At 36.7% G+C, this 22260-nt stretch overlaps 1 protein-coding gene across 2 annotated transcripts in view; it reads right to left on the bottom strand.

Annotated features, from left to right (window-relative positions):
• SLX4IP (SLX4 interacting protein) overlaps nt 1-22260 on the bottom strand; it is an 81597-nt gene that overhangs the window by 9393 nt on the left and 49944 nt on the right. For both annotated transcript variants that reach the window (XM_075147718.1, XM_075147719.1), the window contains 2 exons: nt 9740-9817; nt 6911-6999 (listed from right to left, as the gene is read on the bottom strand). In XM_075147718.1, the coding sequence (XP_075003819.1) occupies nt 6911-6999; nt 9740-9817 (167 nt within the window). The remainder of the gene's footprint in view (nt 1-6910; nt 7000-9739; nt 9818-22260) is intronic.

Raw genomic sequence — 22260 nt, forward strand, 5'->3', positions numbered from 1 at the left:
TCAATTCTTACAGAAAAATATCTGGAAAAGAATACATCAATTTTAGCAAACAATTGTTCTCTTTATACAATTACAATAATGTTTAACAACTGTAGGAGATCTTGGAAAGAATAACTAATACTCTTGATTTTGCTGGTTATACAGAAGCAAAATATGTAAAATAGGCAGAACTGCACAGCCCAGGAAATAATTACCGTACAACAATTTAGTCAATGTTTTAGCTTGGTTTCCAAAACAACCACCACCACCCCCACCGCCAAAGCCCCCAAGATTTCTGAGCTCACACTGGAGATCTGTCACTCCAAATAATTTCAAATCATTACAATTGTTCAAAAATCCTCCCATGAACTTTACCATCATATATTTCAGCTTACTGTTCAGTCAAGTTATGAAATTCCTATTAGTCGTAACAGATTTCTGCTGAAGGCTGAGGAACAGATTGCTCTTTAAAACAATTAAAAAAAAAAAAAAATCCATCGAATAGTCTTTGCCCAACAGGAATACAGAGAGTTATTATCAAAAACTGAAGTAATTTAAACCTTTTTAAGTCCTGGAGTCATCAAAATTTCATAGATGCACAGCAGCTAAATAAAACCTTTAGCTCACTGTAGCTTTAAACATTATCACTGCCAGCTTTCCACCCTGCACCTTTGCTGGAGATGCCCGTCCTCTCAAAGTCTGCAGAGAGGAAAGAACATCATTCAGTGCAAAGTCCAGAATCTTAGCTCAAATCCGCATTAACCACCAGCATAAGCTGTGACAGCAAGAGACTGAGAGGGGAGAGGAAAATGAGGGAGGTGAAAGGATGATGACAGATGATAATATCTTAAATAACCACAAGGCTTTGACAAATGAGGTCTTGTGAACACTGCTAAGTAGTTACATTTAAATCAACTGGAGCACTCGTATAAGAAGCAACTACCAAAATCAGTAAAAGATTACTCAATTTGTCCTCACTTTTTGAAGATTGCTTCATATGGAAATCATTTTATGTGCTTAATCATTTATATTGCAGTTACAGGACCTTCTGTGTTTCTGCTATCTTTCATGTGGATTTTGCACAATGAGAGGAACATAATCTTTTATTGAAGATGTATTCAACTTACTTATTAGCTTTAAGACAATTTAAGTTATTACTTTTTATTTCATTCCATATATACTCTAATATTCTGTCAGCTTTTCAGATAAATAATGCTATGGAACAAAGATTTTCAAATCAGTTCCTTGTAGCAATACCTTGGCCTTTTTCCAGAGATCGTACAGTTAATTCACTCAGCGGTATGCGTGAACACTGTAATTGCTCTTTTCAGTAAAAATACTGTGCATTTATCAACAGATGATTTTCATTTACAGTCCTAATGCCCCTCTACCCATCTCTGTGAGGTTTCTCTGAAATTCTCTACAGCCTTCTCCAGTTTTGACTAATTGAAATAATTGTGTCAGATTTCATTTCATCATTTGTCCACTTCTCTGGATCATTAATATAACAAACAGCAGACAGCTATTAGATTTTTGCCGTGCAGAAAATAAATCAGTCAGTTTGTAAGCTATAAGAAGAAACTAAGACAAGTTCAGACAAATCTCACTGAGGCAATTCACAGCATTAGCGCTCTCAGGTATCCTCCCTCCCCTTTTGCAGGAGGTTGCTACCCCCACTGCAGGGTTGGCAGAAGGCAGCTCACACACACGCCCCAGCTGCTCCCACCTGCAATTCAATGCACTAGCTTAAAAACCAGGGAAGTTTGGTTTGCATGAATCCACAAGACTGTGATATGCAGCAAGATGAGATGCAGGCACACAGCCCTTTTGGCAAACTCTGCTATAGGAGTGGTAATCTCCAAGGAGAAAAGGCAGACAGCTGGGAGAAAAGGGAATATTGTAAAACTGCCGTAGGTTTCTTCTTTATGACAAAGTCAAAGACGTTAGTATCATTACTTTGTGATGTAGTTTCTCAGAGAGAGCAGTCTTATGATTCAAGCTAATTTAAAGCCTAACATTGAAAGGGAAGTCTCACCCTTAACCCAACACATGGTCCTGCCAAGTCTCTGTATCAACACTAGCGTTTATGCAGCCACGCAGTGAGAGTCTGACCGAAGTGACCCAGCTGAAAGCTAACCATTGCAAACAACAAAAAAGCCCAGAACAAAAAAAACCCCTTGTTTTCAGAGGGATCAATGAATTAACCCAGCTCCTCACACATGCCAGTACTGACAGACACTGAGGACAAGAATACATGGGTAAGAGAAGAGAAGGCAGGAGGGACTGCATGTTTCAGTATGATCAGTCTTGCATCGGCTTGAGCAGAATATGAAGGATGAGAAGAAAAGAAGTGACAGAAGCTTGAAGTGTCAAAAGTGAAAACTCACCAAAGAGAAAAGCAATTCTTTACCTGTTCCACTATGTGGTATTTGGATAGTTTCCCCTCTCTTCCTTTTTGAAAAACATAGTGAACCCTGTTCATACAGTTACCAAACTACAGCTTAATATTAAGTTGCTTTCCTTTAGCTATGTTTCCTATAATGACTGAAAAGAATTAAGCATATTATCTGAAACACATGAAAACTAGATGGGATGAAATTTTAAAAAGGATAATGAAATGGAAGACCATCAACAAGTATTACAACAAATGTAACATTAATGTGTGTTTTGGATGTTACTTCCAAACCGGGGTAACTCTCAGCTACTACCTAAAGGGGCAGTCCTGCTCTCTTCATCCAAATCCTGGCTGCGTGCTCCTGCAGCATGTTTTGTGCCACAGTTGGCAACTGTGTGGGTACAGGATGAGTTGGTTCAAGTGAACCGACATGATGGAAAACTAATCCTCCAATAAAAAACAGAGAAACTTCACAAATAAATCGTTTTCTGCTGGATCAAGTCAATGAACTAATTCATTCTCAACTGAGGAATCAGTTGGGTCCATTGTAACCAGAAAGGAAAGGAGTATGTAGCTGGAACTAGAGAGGATGTGGACTGACCTTTTCAGTAGTAGCCCACCATTACAGCAGCTCAACTGTGATATTTTATATATATACATATACAGACACACAGTTCCATGCCAAGATTAGCACTTACACAGTGTGAATTGTGCAATTGTATTTCACAGCGTTTCCTTTTTCCCCTACCCAATCTGATATCACTTAACAATAAAATAATCTTTAAAGTATTTAAGATAACTAAATTCCACATGAAGTCTTCTACTAATCTTTACAAATTGCTGCTATCTGAAAAAAGTTTTCATTCTACCTTCCAATAGACACACTATTCCAGCAGCATATACTCTAATGTTGTCTCCTGTTAATTACAGCTAAGTGTACATGTTTTCATGAAAGAATCAGAAGCCTCTTCCCAGCATAATCAAAATCCAAGCAAATAATGGTTTTATGCTCATATGAGTTTTAAGAAGGAGAATTCTCTAATGTACCTGAAGTACGTTACAATGACACAATTTATAAAATCAGACATGTATGAAGATGATGAAATAGTTTGCTCTTATTTCTCTGCTGGGGATTTAAAAAGCACTGGGCATATATTTAGCACTTTTCTTCTCCTTGTATACCTATGCGGGTTTTTTTGTTTCATTGTTTTTTTAAGAGTAATATTCTGTTTGGAAAAGAATCTTTGTTTTAGTGTAGTATTCTCTGTAACTTAACAAGACTCAGTGGAAACCCTGACACCTTTTTAATCAAGACAGGATCTCCTACTCCCCACTTTCTGATTTCACATGAACGGTAATTTCAAATTTCCACTTTAATATCATCGTTAGCTTAACCTCCTTTATGCTTTCCCTACAACTGCTTCCTCTCATAGATCCTAGTATAAAGCCGACGTGGTTATCAATGAATACTCCATTGTTAGCACATTTTCAAATGCTCACAAGCCTCCAATAAGCCTTCCACCCATTTCCATTTCCACTGTTTCTTCAGATAACCCATTTCCAATTTTCCATTTTAGCTCTCTACATAATAATCATCAAGAAAATGTCGTCACTGACAAAGGTGACTAATCTCTCCAGAGCTCTTATATATTTCCCTGTGTTTCCTCTTTTGCCATGTTCCCAAAACTCTCTTCTTTTTCAAGATAAAACTATTCAAGATTACAAACAGAGTTTGGCAAAACAGGAAACAATGGTTTTATGCTTAAACTTAGCATTAATCAGACAGGCTATTCTTCCATATTTTCCCTGAGACTTCCAATCTGCTTATGTATTTTCAATAACTTGTTGTATTGTTTCTTTAATAGAGATTTCCCTTCTTCCAAAATGATTATTACTGCCTGCAGCCTGATTTTTAGATATGACCACAGAAACACCCGTTTCTAAATAGATTCTAGAAAATAGAAAAGTACATATCAATAGATTTTCTTCTATTTTATTTCAGCTCTACTCCTTAGAAGTGCTTTCAACTCTTTTATTAGTTTATGCTTAAAGCTAATTCGACAGAGACTGCCTAATCCACCTTTTCCCTGGTCTTACAAGATGCGTCACAGAAGGCTTCAAATTGCTTCTCTCGGCAACTGATGCTAAGGTTTGTGCTTGTGAATATCTCAAAAGCAATCTAATTATGATCTTTCCTAAGATGTAGGACATAAGAATTTCATTTCATATCTGGCTACATCCCTTGAAACTCTTGGTTTAAGCACAGTCTATTTTAGAGATACAGAGAATAGCCTAAAAGGCAGTGAAAAGGCAAAAGAATAAAGTGCTGAAGACATGTTAAGAAAGAACTGCAGTGAGTGAAAGAAGTGTGTATCAGGCTGACATAAAACTGGTTCCAAGTAATGGGAAAGCAGGGCATTGAGCCTGCCCTGTCTTGACAGAGCTCAGGAATGAAAGCTTGACCCAAACCATAAACCAGCATAAAAGCAGTTTAAAAAAAAAAAAAAAAAGATTGTTAAGTCGATTAAGTCAATTGCAGTGACATTCAGCAACACTGAAAAGTGATAAAGTCTCCCTTAACATATAGTCAACTACTTTTATAAAACACAGATAGGCCCTCAAAACCAAGGGTGTGAGCTGATTAAAAGTTTAAAAGAACTTGCATGCAACATTATGAAATTATTCAAACCCAAACAACATACAGAGGAAAACAAAACATATGCCCCATTTTTAGCCCATGACAGAATACACTGGAGTATATCAACGGAAAGGTCTTCTGGGTGGTCTTTTGTAGTCTAGTTTAGAGTTCAAGCATACTCACTGCTAAATTGCATAGAGAAAAGTACACACACAAAGTGCAGATCCTTAGCCTTTACTTCTGAAGTGCCAAAAACTCGAAATTACCTCTCAGTGGCAATCAAACACTCCCCCAGTTTGGCAAAGTACTGAACTGGAGTGTATGACAAATTCAGTACTAACGTGCTGTAGAAATTCTGGATCAACAAAACAGTCTGGAGTGGACCCTTTAAGTTAGAGTGGTAAGAATTAAAAAGATACTCCAAAACATTTGCTGAGGGTCTGTTCACATCTTGTTAGTTCTTCAAATCAGGGAAGATGGCTTAGCGGTAACTTTATCTTACTCTCTCCTGCAACATACTACACTGACTGTTCCAGCCAGTTCTATGCACACATGTTGCATCTGTAAGTAAAGCAAACTCCCAAGACTTTGTTATTGACTAGGTTACGATCCCACTAAGAGATTTTTTTTTTTTTAAACATAAAAGTGTTTAAACTCCCTTTATTAAACAACAAGGAGTTTCCACAGATCAAGATCAAATTTTGAAATAGTCAAGCTAAAGTCCATAACATTACATTTTTCATTTGCCTTCTGCTTACTAGAAAGAATCATGTGAAAGAAACTGAAGAAAACTTCTCATCTTTTATTTTAGGGAAAGATTAAAAATACCAAATGGGGGAATTGGATAGCTCATAAGAGATACTTACGCAAGAAAAAAAGAGATCATTATTTCTCAGTCAAAATGCAGAGATAGGATTTTCTACTTAAAGCACCTAAGTAGTTTTCAAGACAATACCGAGAAAGTAATAATTTTCAAAATAGCAAAGTACTTCTAAAGCAGTTAGATTTTTTCCTGAGAGAGAGAAAAACATTTGCTTGATCCTTTGAAATTTAAGGAAACCTACCAATCTAGAAATCAAGATAATACAATCTGCATTTAGTATAATAAATAAAAACAGCCTGCTTGATATTAAAAAAATACTAAGTTGAATGAATAGAAAAAAAACTTCTTTTTCAAGGGTCAAATATCCTTTAATACATCTAAGATAAACTACTAAAATATACATAGACCTCAGCGTGTAATTCTGACTCTTACTGTGAGCACAGAAGAGATTGCCTGCCATATAGCAGGCCACCTGGGTCAATGTGAGCACTCCTGAAACAATCAGCAGTTAACTGCAGCATAAAATTCATAAGCCTTTGACCCTGATAAAGCCTTCAGGATGAAATATTTAAGTAGAATTGTTTATGGTATTTAACTACACACCAGTGCCTTTTTCTCCATGAATGCTTGGGGATTTTTTTTTCCCAGCAGGGCTAGCACTGATCCATTTGAGTTGTTTTGCAGAACAAGTGCTAAGAAAACATACAAGAAACCCATGGACATTAAAAACTGCCCATTATAATTTTGGAAAGTAAAATGTTACAAGGACAAAATATAAAGCCAAAAAAGATCCTTAAATCAAGGTGCTAAAATCATACCTAGCTTTCTAAATACATGGTCATTTTGTCTGAGTCTTATATGGCTCAAAAAGTGCTGAGCTTCAAGAAATTCCCATTTTTGTCTGCTTCCGACTCACTTCAGGATGTCCTTTTGAATACTTTGGCCCAATTGTTAATGTGACTTTATGGTTCCAAGATGACAGTCACAAATATGTGGATAACTACATCTATATATAAACATTCATCTTACCACTATAAAATAAAACAGAAAATTTATAGAATGGTTTTGTACATACCAATACACCATTTTCACATGTCCAAGCACTTGGATTAGATTCAAGTTTACTGACACAAACTATAAATCTGTCTGGAAACACACGTAGCTCTATACAAAAATAATTGAAAAGAAGATTACAAAAATTATAACCATATTCAAAACCACACATAATGACAATATATATTTTGTTAGCAAACAAAATAATTTATTTTTTAAATTGCACACTAACTCACTTCATGCACTCCACTAGTTTCTCACTTACTCTCTTCAACATCCCGTCCCTCCTTTTGTTTTGGTTTTTTAAACCATTCAAAAAAAAATCAATAAGTCAGAGTAAGTTTAGTTCCCAAGAGGATAGTCATGGCTGCAAATTAGTCCACCTGACACCCCTGGACAAATATACCAGACAGAACCAACAGACAAACCACTTAACGATGATTTCTTTTGTGCTATTCTGGTGATGAGTCTTTTCATCACAAAAGCTGTTTTTTTTCTGTAATACAGCACAACATATTCAATCAGGACTTGGCATAAAAACTCAGCATAAGGCTAAGTGTTTCAAACTCTGACTACAGTGATTTTTGAAGTCATTAAACAAATTGGTTAACTACTGCCGAATTATGTATTTTACTCAAGATCACACGGTTTGTTATGAACACAACAAAGTTTCTATTTACAGAGGATTAAAAATTGAAGGGTTCTCAGATTAGAATAGACCAGACAAAGCTTTATTCAGTACCTAGCAATGCTATGAAAAGAGCACAGCTGGATATTTTGTTATTTTACATATCAGATTATTTCCAGATTACTATCTTCATATTTTCAGCTCAGATTTTTTGCTGTTGGTTTTTGTTCTGGTTTGGTTTTATAAAAAGAGAGTTAGTAATTTTTAAAGTTTGTTATACTTCAAAAGCAAGGGGTAACACCCTATTTTCTGGGACAAGACAGAGCCAAGGCATGTAGAAAAAACATGAGGTTGACCTCATAGATTTTTTTGGTAGAGTATCTCCTCACAACGAATTGAGTATAGGCATGATGTGCATAATTTGCCAGTGACGATCAGGTCATCCATATGGGTTACTGCCTCTCTACAAGGTACTGCTTCTTCACCCACAGCGTATCTCCATTAGTATCCAACAAACCCCTCTGAGTGCATACCAGCAGTGACTTTTCTAGAGTCATTACAATGAAAGATGGGGATGCTGAAACAGATTACCTTGCATTTGCCATTGCTTGAAAAAGCATGACCTCAGATGCATCTGTATTGGCACAATAGCTTGTTAAACTACTGTAACTTGATAATGAGTATGAGCCTTTCATAATCCTTTCAGAAATATCAACTCTGTTAGCAAAACTAAGGAAGTTTTGTCCAAGGAAGTATTCATGCTGTGCCTTATGTCCAGGGTATTCTTTCTCTGCTTGTATCCTCGAGACCTGAAAAGCCACGCGCAAAGGCCTAGTACAATGGCTTTCAAACCGCGAGCAGCCTACGGACATCTTCCAAATGGCCTACAAAAGAAAAGCTGGACAACTGTTGCAAGGACTGAATTTGTTATGTGGGGTTCCAATAAATAACCTCTTAGGTAAGTTTACTTTAGATATTGAGTGAGCATCACTGATTAAAGTATGCAAGATTCTTCTTCTATTAGGCTCAACATCTGGTTTTTGTTTGTGAAGTACTAGGTGTATCTTACAGAAAGGAAACATTGGTGCCAAGTTATTTATTTTTTTTAGGATATGTGCTTATTTTGTTATTTATTGGGAGTGAAACCCAGCAAAATTAAGTTCCTTTCTTGTTAGGAACTTCATGTGGAAGCAAAGTTTTGACTGCAGCATCAGAGCCTCTCTTTTTGGCAGCACTAGTAGCAAGTTCATTCCAGTTACACATTTTTATTGTTACATTTTATCACTATCTCTCTTGCTGGCTAAAGTGAAAGTATCTTTAAATATTCGTTGATGCTTAAAAAGAGTTCAAATTTAAAACACAGAAACCAATGTTGAGATACCAATGCAGACACTCTGCTATTCTATTCTAACTATTCTTCCAGGAGGCTGGAAGAACAAGTTTGATGAAATATTTAAAATCAACACTCCAATCGCTTCAACCAATATGGACTTAGAAAACAACTAGTTGGCATTTGAAGAGAGATTTAAACATTTATGAATATAATTAATTCCTATAAAAATAAGAAATTCTTTTAAAATATTCATTCAAGTATTCTATATTTTTAAGGGCACCTAATTGATTTATTTTGCTTTTTTTAAAATATGAAAAGCTCAACACAAAGGGCAGCGATCGTTATAGCTCCTTTTTATTGCTGTTGGCGGGACAGGATTGATATCACTTCCTTTCAGAGCATCCTGGCTTGAGAAAACATGAAAAAAAGACCTGGTCCAATGACATCACCTATGTAAAGATTTTATAGCACTGAGGTGAATGAAAGCCTTTTCTTGCATACACTTGTACCATACCGTTGATGTCACAAGACACTCGAGCAATAATGAAGTGATTCATACTGCAACCTCTGCTTGATTCACCCTGCAGAGACTCAGTAAAAATGCTGAGTCTCATCATACTTACAGAATTTGGTGTGGCTTAGCTGATTACCCTGGGGCAAGGCATACACAAATTTAAAATTAAGTTTAAAAAAAATCCATCATATGTTAAGAAACACTTCTCTTTTTTTTAGGAAACATCCTCTAGGAAAAAAAAAAAAAACAAAACCGAGCTCTGAAATAAATTTTGATTAAGTAGACCAAAATCTGACAAAGTATTAGTTTATGTTCCCTTTTTTCCCTCCCAGAAACGCAAAATTCTAAGTAACACTATAAGAAACTGATTTCTTACCACGGTAATGTTTCCCTACAGCACAGCGGAGATTAACCCATCTCTTCATAAAGTAGGCAGTAATGTGAAAACTGTTGGCTGCAACATAAAACAAAGTGTAAGGGTATAATAAGTGTAAGGGTATCTCGAGCATTCTGGTCTCAAAGTGTTGCACATCTGCGAAGATAGGATTGAGAGAAAGCAGCAGCAGCAGCTCAAGAATACACAAGAAAATGTAACTTTAAGGGAATATTTTTAAAAAGAAACTGCTCAAACTGAAGTCTTAAGAAATTAGTATCTGAAATGGGGGAAAAATCTAAACAAATTACTAACCACGAAGTTCTGGTATCCAACCACAGAAATAAATTTAAATCAATTAATTGATCAGAGATGTCATCCGCTCAATAGCCTAGTGTCACAGTCACTAGTCCAATAGGCAGTCCTATTCACTACGATGTTTTCATACATATTCTACAAGAACACTACAGATGACCATTTACCTAACTGCCTTCTACAGAAAGGTGACATACTCAAAGCTGACAGAAGAAAAGCTGGCTATAAAAAAAACCCACAAACAAACATGAAAGGTCTTAATTATCTACAATTCCATTGAATTAAGTGAGAAATGCATACATTTAAACTCCTCAGTATCTACAAGTAGACAGTATCTAGAGCTAGCCTGGCTGACCCCGCAGATACCTGTAACACACACAGAGGCTTCTTCAGTTTCTATTCCTGAGAACGATAGAAATCCTTGTGCACCAGGAGCATAAGAAAAGGACAGAAAGGATTATATTACTGCGAAGAGACTATTAGACTACAGCTAAGGAAATCAGCTTTTACTTTTGTTCTACTTAAATTCCCAAATGACCCTGAGTAAATCAGTTAGGACTTGATTCATAAAGGTATTTAGCAACCTAACTCCCACTGAAATTGAAAGAAGTTAGGATCTGTGACTCCTCCTCCATAGTCTCTCTGTACACCTCACTAAAATGAATGTGCAAAAGAGGGTTAGTGGTATTTCCCATAAGTCTGATGGGTTTTGCAAGACTTAAATTATTGCTGCTTCCAAGACAGTCAGATACCCTAGGTGCAATTACCACAGAAAAGTTAGAAAATTAAGTGCTACTGCTGTTCTTCTAATCTAACCATTTAAAAAGAAGGAAAGCTTGCTTGTTCCAGTCTCCATCTCTACTGAGCAAGTGCCAAGGCATGCCTTATTTCTAAGTATAAGCCCCAAAATGCATGTCCTCTCCTGCACAGTCTACAACTCTCCTACTTGTACAAGATCTCCTGGAGCTCACCATCAAGTGCTGTTCAGCATCACCTCTCATTAAGAACTATAGTTATTGATCACAATCAATCCCTTTGAAATTTATCAGCCATCTTTTTTCCTTCCCCTCAGGAAGATACCTAAAATTTGACTTCCCTTTAGAGATCAAGTCAAGATGTGACAAGTTGAACCATCCCTTAAAAATGATGAGTGCTAGAGAAAAATTTGGATGTAATCCACCAGCTTTATTAACTGTATATTTACGAGCACAATTAAAGAAAATTACTTTTAGCTATTTCCAGTTTGGCATCCACAATTCTTTAACGTTGTTAGTAGGGTTAGCCAAATGAAAGAATTTGCCCTGTATATAAATAAGTTACTAGTGTGATAATAGAATCTTCCACTGTGACCTCCGTAATGCTGCAAAAGTACCATTCCTAAAAGTACAACTTTGCAAACAAATCTTCAAACAGAGAGTAAATATTAAAAGAGTCTTTCCACCTCCATTTGTCTGGGATATTCCACATGTATTTTTCTTGAGAGTGTGAATGAAATGAAAAAGGGTGAATCTTTTGCTTTTCACAGGGAAAAGCACGATACTTCATTCCTGAAATTCTTTTATGAATCAGTGACATGTATATCTGTTTATTTTTCTTGCTATCCTAGTATTCTCTGAGAGGTTAAGTGTTTCATCATATTTGATTGACTAATGGCCTGAACAAAGTTTCAAATTCCTCTTAAAGGCCCTTGATTCAGCTAGCTACTGTTCTCTGGAAGAGAACACCTACCTCAATCTAAAAATAAATAATTACGTAAGAGATCAAGACACCTCTACACTATTTTTGCAGTGTCAGCTCAAGTCAAAGTCTTATAAAGCTTTCACAGGGAGTTGCACCTGAGCTAATAAGCTCAGCCCAGAGGGACTAACACTAGAAAATAATTTCAGTTTCTGTCACTATTTACTACTTGACTTGGCTGAAAAAGCCTGAACAGATGATTTGCTGTTACTTATTGCTAACTGTGGAAAAATTTTAAGATGCATTACATTCAAGATACCTATATTTTGCAAGTATCACATAGCTACGCTCATCAAATGTTTTGAAACCCTCTTGTATATGACATCTGATCTAATCCGTAGTCAGCTGGAGTTCGCAAAACTTCCCTACTTTTTAAGTTGCCAGAGTTACCACGGAACTATAAAAACTGTGATATCCTCTTTCTGCTTCCTTCAAGAGAAATATATTATCCAATTAACAATTCTGCTTCATGAAATAAGAAACTAAAAAATATGCCCCACAAGAAAACCTTCTTATCCGACAACCTCATGCGACTTGCAGCTTTTTAAACTTTCTACACAGTTACTCAGCATGAGTCTAAGTCTGTTCTCAATTCCAGACTTGTCCACCATCAACACTGTTTATATACTAGCATATACTAATGTTGGCTTTGGGCAAGCTGTGGATTGCTCCAGGGAAGACAGCCAGTGTATACTCAGCAAGGACCAAACGCTGCTGTTCATGATATCTGGAAGGAGGGACCAACTGACATGTACCAAATGACCCATCACTAACTCCTTTTAAGCACACCATAGAAGTTTTAACCTCTAGCTACATATAGTGCTTTGCAGCTGGTAACGTAGAGAGAAAGTTCGCAGATCTTAGGCTCAGCAAACCCAGCTGGCCCAATCTTCAATTTCCTCTTCATCATGCAACATAGACAAAGCTCCATTTGTAGATTACCAACACAGAAGCAGAAATAAAATTGTTGTTAGTGATTTGGAGTTTTGTTTTTCTTACTTCAAAACTGTGCACCTAAATCATCAGATCCAGGTTCCAAAGACAAACGAGAAAAAAATGACAAACCGAAACAAACAAAAAACCCCAAACCCAAAATGTGACTGAATAAAAGTGGTTCTAGAAAAGCCACAGTTCAGTTTCAGCTGAAATACGCACCAGTGAGTGCTGCCTTTTAAGGGAACGGTAATTTGCCCTGCTTGTTATATTTCATAGTCCCACGACACTGAGAGGAAGTATCAGACACTGACTCTTTACTGTAAGACTATCCAGCAACACTTGTTTTCCAAAGGAGTCACAGCCAAGCTGACTTGTGCTTCCAGAAGGCTGCCAAGAAGAGGCTGTGGTACAGCGTGGAGCAGTGGGAAGCCCTCTCCCACGGCTATTACGGACCATTCATCTGGGAGCCTGGGAAAATGCCTCTGAGCTGCTGAGTTATCTGGAGCAGCCTGGCAGGTGTTCGCTTCCCAGCGCAATCTGGCACCTGCGTGGCTTTGTAACTAAATTCAGTCAAGTCTTCTCCAAAGCCACAGTACAAGCCTAAGAAGGCCAACTGCCCCCCAAACATTTCCATATCTGACAGGCACCTATTTCTCATTGCACAGTATTTTTATAGTGTCTTTAAAAGAATACCTATTTTTCCTCCCAGCCTAGACATTTCACATTTCTGACAGGTTGTTCTGGATTAGGACTGCCTTTACATTTGGAAAGTAACAACAAAGTAAATCATTGCAACACACAGATATTAAAAAAAATAAGAGGATGAATTTCTTACATTACAATGTGAAAGTAAATACACAGGTGCATTAGACTTTCTGAAGCACTATATTGTACATTAAAAAAAAAAAAATCTACATTTTGCTTATGCTAGATTAATTATTCCACACAGATTAAGCTATACTAGTAATACTGTTTACAGTATATAGAGCTTTTCATCTTCAAAGTGCTCTACAGACATATTATTACACTGCTTTTTAGCAGTCCTATTTCTCCACTTAAAATTATTCACCACCAAGTCCAAATTCCTGATTGTTTGTAAACAAAACAAAAAAGGAACATTTCATTCTGCACCTGTTAATCGTGCAGCTTTCCTTCCCCCCAAAAATGTTCATGTTCATAGCATGTGCTCCAGAGTATTTCTCCAGCCATTTCTAATTTAGAAGAGATTCAAAACCAACTGTTGGCATGTAAGTTTAAGTCCAAGTCTAGGATAGACCAGGGACAGCAGACGCAAGACAGCAGATACAAAAAGCTATCGAGACTTCCTGAGCCTTTTCTGCTGTTCAGAATGGGTACAGAATTTCTGTATCATCTCAGACACACACACACAAACAAAAACATATCAACTTCATAGTTAATGACAACAGCATCTTCACCTAGTGCAAATTTTTATACACCAAATAGTGGGTTTCAGAACAACTTAAACAGCTCAGGATGGCATCCATTCTTTCCATCCATTCTGCCTTTAGTTCAAAGAATTTTTAAATTATTTTTTTTAAATTTTCATTATTTCAAGTGATAGTCACAAGCAAGTACACAGGAAAATGTGTACCGATCAATGTAAAATAAAGCCCATAAACTTTTAAAAAAACGTTTAATACCTAAGAAAAAACATTCAGGCCATTAAATTTATAAACATAAAATATGGACTTAAAAAAAAAAGAAAAAAAAAAAAACACAACACAAAACAAGAGTTGGGTGCTGTATTGAGTGAGGGAGTGAGTACTGCTGCAGGGTCTGATCTTGCAAACTCTTATACCTGCAAATGAATTCAGTGATGTAATTTGCCTCTGTCTTTTTCCAGGGTGCCTTACAGTCAGCTTAAACCAAGTACAGACAAAAGCAGATTACTGATTTTTTTCTTCTTACTCTTTCACAATTTTATTAGTATTAGTGCTATTCTTCTATCTGCTAATCTTCTGAACACAGGTCAGTTGCCAACACAAATAGGTGAGAGATCTGTCCCGTCAAGGATGTGGGGACAAGATTTAGTTCCTATCAGGGAACAGGGTCCCTGACTGGAAGACAGACATTAACCTTTAAATGAATCTGATCAAGACAGGATGACATATGCCTAGCAGAATCCTCTCTGCTATAAGAACATTGGTATCTGGATATGGCACACTGTCTAAAGCCTTCAGAATACGAGCCATTAACAGTGAAACTGGACTGAGCCATTTTATGAAATCCAAGAGCAGTGTTGTAGGGCTCTCCTCTAGCAGGAGAGGTTCACTCCGAAACTGGATCCAGGATAAGTCTTTTCTTAGCCTGCTTGTCATGGGTATTCTGGAGGAAAGAACCGAGAAGAAAAGCATGTATGAGACCATCTGGCCACCAGATGAGAAATGCACCTGATGGAGGTCCTGAGAACATACCAGCTCTGAAGGAAAAAGACCATCTTCCCTTCACTAATACTTGAGATGGAGAGGCAAGCTGATCCAGTCCTGGAAAACAGCTCTTAAGATACAGTCTCGCAATACCCATTCATAATGTATAAGCAGTAATAGCTAGCACCACCTGCTAATGCATTCAAGCAGATAAACGTAGAGCAATATATTTGACGGTCAGTGTACCATTACCAGAGACAACTGTTTTCTAACAGGAGACAAGATTTGATTTCACCCTTTTGTTGATCTCTGACTCAATGACCATATTATTAATTGCATGTGATGGGCTTTAACACATGAACTGAAAGCTATTTATGAATCCTCACTGTTTTGAACATATAAATGGTATTCCAGAGGAAGCCACGTGCCTGAACTTTTTTAACCGCTGGAACGATCCCGACAACTCAGAGAAAGGCTGAGAAAGGCATCCGTCGCTACCAGCCAAAAGGCAGAGAGAAGTGGAAAACAAACCCCATGGTAAATGCTGTCTGACAAGTCAGCAGCAGAGGAGAATCTAAAGTCTCTTCAAAGTGGCTGTATTGCCATGAAGAAGCAGCGTAGTTAAAAACTGTCTGATGCCACATTTGCACATCGAGCTGAGCATTCTTACTTACATCACTGAATTCCTCACAGTGATAAAAGTAAGGCAGATTCTAGCTAAAACGAAACACAGACACTGTGATGCTGACAAGTTTGACTTCAGGGCACTAGGGAATGCATACAGTTGCCTTTAAAGCACATGCCTCTCTCAAAAAATACATCCTTTCAACCTAACTGCCTCTGTGTTTTTTTCCTTGAGGATATCCATGAGCTTCATGAAATTTTTTGATGTCAAGAAATAATTGAAAGGGAGGATTTTGTATTTTAAATGTCAGGAATCTCTATAAAGCAAAATCTCTTCTAGCACAAAACTCAACCAAAATGTGGAAATGAGCCTTTCAGAATTTAAGAGACATGACTGGTTCCCCTTATTGTTTATTAGAACAACATAATCATGGGTGCCAATACTACAATGCTGAAAGACTTTCAAATAAAGTCAGTCAAACCCTTCATGCATCTCCAGGCTCTATTTTTTTCTCTGGCAATAGGAAATAACTTCTGCAAAACTTCTTCCCCGAGAGGAAAGGGTTTTAACCCTACAGCTCCCACAGCTGACAAGACTTTCATCTTCTACCAGTAACAAGGTCTCTAGGCAAGGGTCACTAAAAATGTCAGGAATATATTGCATTATATGGCTACAAAACCTATGGGTTTGGTGAAAAAAGCCCAACAGTTTTCCACTGGAGACATGACAGGAGAGAATGAGAGGGAAAGAAAAGCTAGCAGCAGGTATCTTCAGCAGAACTTTAAAAAGATGGCATGAACATGAAAAGGAAGTTTCTTCAAAGCTGATCCTGATATATGGCAGCAATAAATGTTCTTGTCTTTCTTTTTTGAGGATTCCTGTTAGGATAGCCCAGTGGAGCTAAGAGGTAGATGTTAATGATCATGACTCCTCTTTTCTTCTACTCTACCATCTAGAGGACACTTCAAAAGAAAGTGAGTTCTAAGAGACACGTGTGGACTTGAACCAGCACGTGTTTCACACTGTTGTCTGAATAAAGCAAGTTGTGCCAGAGGTTCACGGGTTTTTGTCTTTTCACACAACAGACTCTTGTTAGGTTTATAACAACTCAGAATATAAGGAAGTTCTGGAGCACAGCAAATAGGTAGAAAGTCACCACAATGGAGTCTTCTGTATTTTCTCTTTTTAAATGCTGGCAAACAGACCGTAATTAAGCCAGCTGCTCAAAGGCTCTATTTCCAAATAAGTTTCAATCTCTTTCTGCTCTCACAAGCTCTGATGCAAAGAGGATACCACAAAAAAGACCAAGAACAACCCATGATTGTGATCATCTGATCAGTGCCACTCAGCTCTAGCAGTGAAGCAGGTGCTGGTTATGGTGCAAAGAGCTGGAGACTGACTGCAAAATGGTTTGTAACTGCTCATTTTAGCTTACTCAAGGATGCAACGTTATAAGGGACCACCTGAATTACACAACTCAGTATTTTGCAGTTTCTGGCATCAGTGTAACAGATGCTAAGTACAAAAAAAAGTACACAGAACATCTCATTTCTCAATATTAAGTACCAAATTTAAGGTCTTTTATACAAAAGACCAAAAACCATGAGCCTGTCTTATGCCATGGGAAGACAACAGAAAAGAACAGATAGGCACTGCCCATATCCTATGACCCACATGCGCACATACACACAAAAAAGAAATCTAAGTATCTTAATTAAAAGAATAAGAGAAAGCTACTCTGTAAACAAATACAAGGCTGTCACCTTCTATCCTCTCTAAAGCAAGTTTTGTCATTTAAACAATTTTGTTTTCTATGGATTTGTATAGTGAATACTTCACAGGTAGAATGTTTCTGTCTGAATAAATGTTATTTGCTCTGCATTAGAATATCTCTTATCTGTTTGAAGTTGATGGAATACATAAAGTTCTGTTACTATGCCCACAACACATATTCAAGATTGCGCAGGACTGTTTTTCCTCCTCTTTTCAAGTAAAAGTCTTTATTATTTGCTGTATTATTCCATTCTTATTTACTTCTATACATTTTTAATAAATTAAGGCCTGAGCCCTGCAAAGCTTTGTAGTTTTGTTTCTGGTCTGCCACTTGTGCCTTTGTAGTCAATAGAAATACTCAGTGTGTAATAAACACAACACATCTAATACCTCCAATGGCAAATCAAATGCACATAACTGCTCTCACTGAACTACTTACACAAAGAAAGTATGCATAACTTCTTTCAGGAATTGGCCATCTATCTCTATCTGGATAGATTTCTGTAAAGCCTTTTAAAAATTTTCCAAATATAAATAAACCCACAAAAATGTTTGCAATTTAAAAAGCTGTATTTTCTCTCTACCTTTGTCATATGATAATGAAACTTAAGAACAAAAGAACACAAAGGAGAGTATTATTGTGTAATATGGTAACATGGAACGTTTAAAAGAAATTCCTGTTCATATTTAACCATGAAGTTACACACACAATTACTTCCAGTTACAATGAAAATAGAAAGGACATCAATGTTCAACACATATCTATGACGATTTTTTTTCTTAAAACGTAATGTCACCTTTTGTTTTTCTTGGACTGCTGGTCACAGTTTGGGGACTTTTATAGTGAGACTTTCAGGGAATACAAGGGTTAAAGATGTGTAAAACAGATTTTCTCACAGTTTAGAGAGAGCAAAACAACACATTTAGGAAACCAGACAGCTAAAAGGTCAAAGCGTTACACTTCCAGGTCAAACTTCTGGTTGCAATTAAGCAAATTCCTCTAAACATTTCTAGGGAAATCATATTGCTTTTAGATTTCATTTCAAATCCCTATTCTTTCTTGCTCACATTGTAACCAAAACAATATTGCTCTCTTTAGAAACATTTAATAAAGAGTACTTACTTTTCCTTTTCTTTTTTTTAAGGAACCTGACATTTCTTCTCAAAATAAAAATAAAATCCTCTTTTTTTTCCATCTCATTTAATATACAGTTGAGCTAATTAAAAAAAAGTCAAAAGAAGCTATCAGACCTAGTTAATTTAAAAAAATAGATACAGTCTTTCTTTTCCCCTTAGAAATCATATTTCCCTTTTCATCCACTTTCATTACCTGTATTTTCATAGTAGGGTTTGGTTTGGGTTTTCTGGGTTTTTTTTACTAAATCAAGCTATTTTCCGCCTCCTATGCAGTTACACAAAAAACCCTCAAACCTAAGATGCTGACAAGAGTCCTGATGTAAACGCTGATGTGCCTGCTAAAACATACCAACAATCTCATGACTCCTATTACTGCCCAGCAAGAGTACTTAGGTCTAAAAAAATAGATTCTCTGCCCCTGTAACACCTAGAGATTTTCAGAGTTTTTTTTAGAAGTCCCAAACACAGAGTCACCACTGCTGCACACAGACAGAGCATTATCTGTACACGGACAACAAGCACAACAGGAATGCAGCATATGTGGTTTTTCGTAAAGCACAAGAGGTAGACCTGGTATGCATCTAAACAACGCAGCCCACTATGTATGTTAGCAATTGATATGTGCAATCATATGTACCCAAGCTGAAAAAATGAAATCCTAAAGGAGTATTCACACTACACTAAACATTTAGCCAAACACAAAAGATATGACCAGATTCAGACATTATTAGCAAACGCTTTACTTCAGCAGAATGCACATATTGTGTTAAACTGCCCTCACCAGAAGAGGATGACTCCTGTACTTTATCTGTAGCATATTCCAGGCAGTACAGTCTTCGAGCTATCCCACACACATATTTGTAAAGGTCAGACACCTAAGAAAAGTCAGGTCTATCATACTGACCAAATAATTTCTTCTCTGGTATTTTAGACATTTCAATGCAACAAATTTGAGCATCCATTAAATGCAGACCACAGAATCTATAAAATACTTCTAACAGAAATCCTATTTGCCATGTTCACAAAGGATGGGAGAAGATAATTTAAAGTCAAACTTATTCTTCAGAAAATTTCAACTGAAACAGTGAGCATTCAAAAAAAACCCCAAACCTACCTGTTACCTATTCCAACTGTGCCTAGTGCTTAAACAGGTCCAAAGAAGCTGTACACTGATATCCTATCCTCTGTATTCCTGCTTCCAAGTGACTACAGAAGCTTTAAAAAACTATACAGAGCACACAAGAAAGAGTACCTTCAGGAGGAACAGATGTTGTAAAAAAGAACCAGGCAGTCAAACACAAAATGGTAAGTGCTTAGATTTTCAAAATCACTCTGCGTGGATTGCAAAAATGCTGAATTCCCAGTTGGGACAAACAGATGCTAAGGGCTCTTTTCAAAAGGTAACTGTATGTTCCCTGGCCTAGATGAGAGTCACTTTGATATTCTCAAGTGAATATCAAAGCAGAAATTAAAGGTGGGGTTCATCTTGCCTAACTTGCAACATCTGTATCAAACTAGTATCCTAAACTTCATTTTTAATTGATAGAGATTAATTGCCTATTAACTTCCAGCCAGCTTTTATAAACTGAAAGAGGAGACACAATTCCACTTTGTAAATACACATGATTAATGGATACTGACTTTTTGCCTAACTATATAATGAAAACTCCAAAGATAAACTTTAAATTTGCATAAATATATGTGTCTGCATAAACTGAAGTGCCAACAGCAAAATTACCATGCAGATCTACTTGGATGCTATAGAAAGACCTTTATAGTTTATATAGGCATGCAAGATAGTAGCTGTCAACATTTCTGCATGCAAACACACTTATTTTTTTTACACACACTTAAGAGTAATTTTCATAATATTTTTTTCTTTTCATAAAATGAAAAAAATTGTGGAAACAAGAGACAAACAAAAGATGGAAACAAGATGGAAGCAAGAGAAAGAAATAGAATGAATTAAGGCAGATATTAATTAAAGGTTAGAGGTCAAGGCTGTTTTCAAAGCCAACCCCAAACTCTTTCTTTTCACAAAAATACACCAAATTAAGCAACTCTCCTGTTGTTTTAAATAAATGGTATTGCTTTTCAATACAATACTAACTATATAAAACACTTTATTAAGGGTATCTTTAAAATAAATACACTATTTCATTTCCTATCCAAGACCATAAATAACTTCACATAGGAGCTGCAACTAGGGAAGAAGTAAAATAAGGAGAACACATTCAACCCACCTGGTGCTGCAGCTGCAAATGTCCCATGTAAGACAGGGATAGCAATTGCTAAAGTCTCTGCAAATATCAGTGCAGTAACAGGAAGAGAAAGATAGATCCTTCAATCTACAAAGTGCAGAACTTTCTCTGACAATCTTTGAAACACACCGACTCTCTCTGACATATTAATGAGTTTTCAGTTTACAGTGCAGCCTTCTTTCAGAAAAGTATGATGATAAGAAAGGCCATACTGGGTAAGATCAAAGGTCAATATACCTAAACACCTTGCATGTAAAAGTCGCTATAAACGACTGCAAGGGAAGACTAAATACAAGAGCAAAGTGCATGTGGTTATTTCCCCAACACTCTCCCAGACTCCAAGCTCTCTCAGCTCAGGTCTTTATTGAACCAAAGGAGATTTCTGTGAATTCTGTCCCCTCCCTGGATTACTCTCTCCGATGTTCTTGTCCAGTTCTGTGGACTCAGCGTAAGCTTTTATCATACCCATTATCCTTTGGCAAAGAGTTCCACAGTTCTGCTAACTACCTTGGTGCTTCCAATACCTTCATCTGATGCCCTCTTGTTCTCAAGTTGGAACAGAAGAGAAGAAATGATTTTGTAGATCTCTGTTACGTTCTCCCTAATTCATTATTTTCCAGGCCGAAGACTGGAACACTTAACTGTTCCCTGTATTTTTATATATCTATATATCTATATATTTCCTTGTATTGCATTTCCTCACCTTGGATCATCTTTGCTGCCCTTCTTGCAGTTTTTCCCAATTCTATTGTATTATAATCTAAGATCAGAAAAAAAAAATCACTAAAAAGAAAACACCCAAACAGTGCATAGGTATGGGGTTTTTTGCTCTTGTCCAATATCCTCTACCCTGAGAAAAGAACAAAAAAAAAATTCAGATATATAACCTTGATCTTCAAGAAGAAAAATGTTTTGGTGAAAAAAGATGCCTTTACTCCCCATTAGCTGGCTGTAAAAAAATGGAAAAAAGCAATCTAAAGCAAATACAGGAAATATTAAGTACAAGATACTAATCAAAACATTTTTCATAAGTTATTGCATAACTTACTGCATACTTAAGGGAGCTATGAGGCTCTCTGGTCACAGACAGATGAATGTAAGTTTAAAGTTCACAAAGATCTGCAGGACTTGGCCACAAATCATAAATGAGTCCATTGTAAAGAAGCTGCAATATAATTCTTTTGAGAGACAGAAATTATAATGTGCAACTGCAAACATCAAAGTTCCTTTAAAAGACTTCTGTCCTCCTCAGTGCCCTGTGGTAACTTTTCTGCTATAGCTTACTTTCACTCCAGTTGTGCCCATCAAATTTTTGTGGAGTTGCTCTTTAAGCAAGATAGGTGAAATTATTCT

This window comes from Calonectris borealis, chromosome 3 (assembly GCF_964195595.1).
Source record: "Calonectris borealis chromosome 3, bCalBor7.hap1.2, whole genome shotgun sequence".
Taxonomy (NCBI): Eukaryota; Metazoa; Chordata; class Aves; order Procellariiformes; family Procellariidae; genus Calonectris; species Calonectris borealis.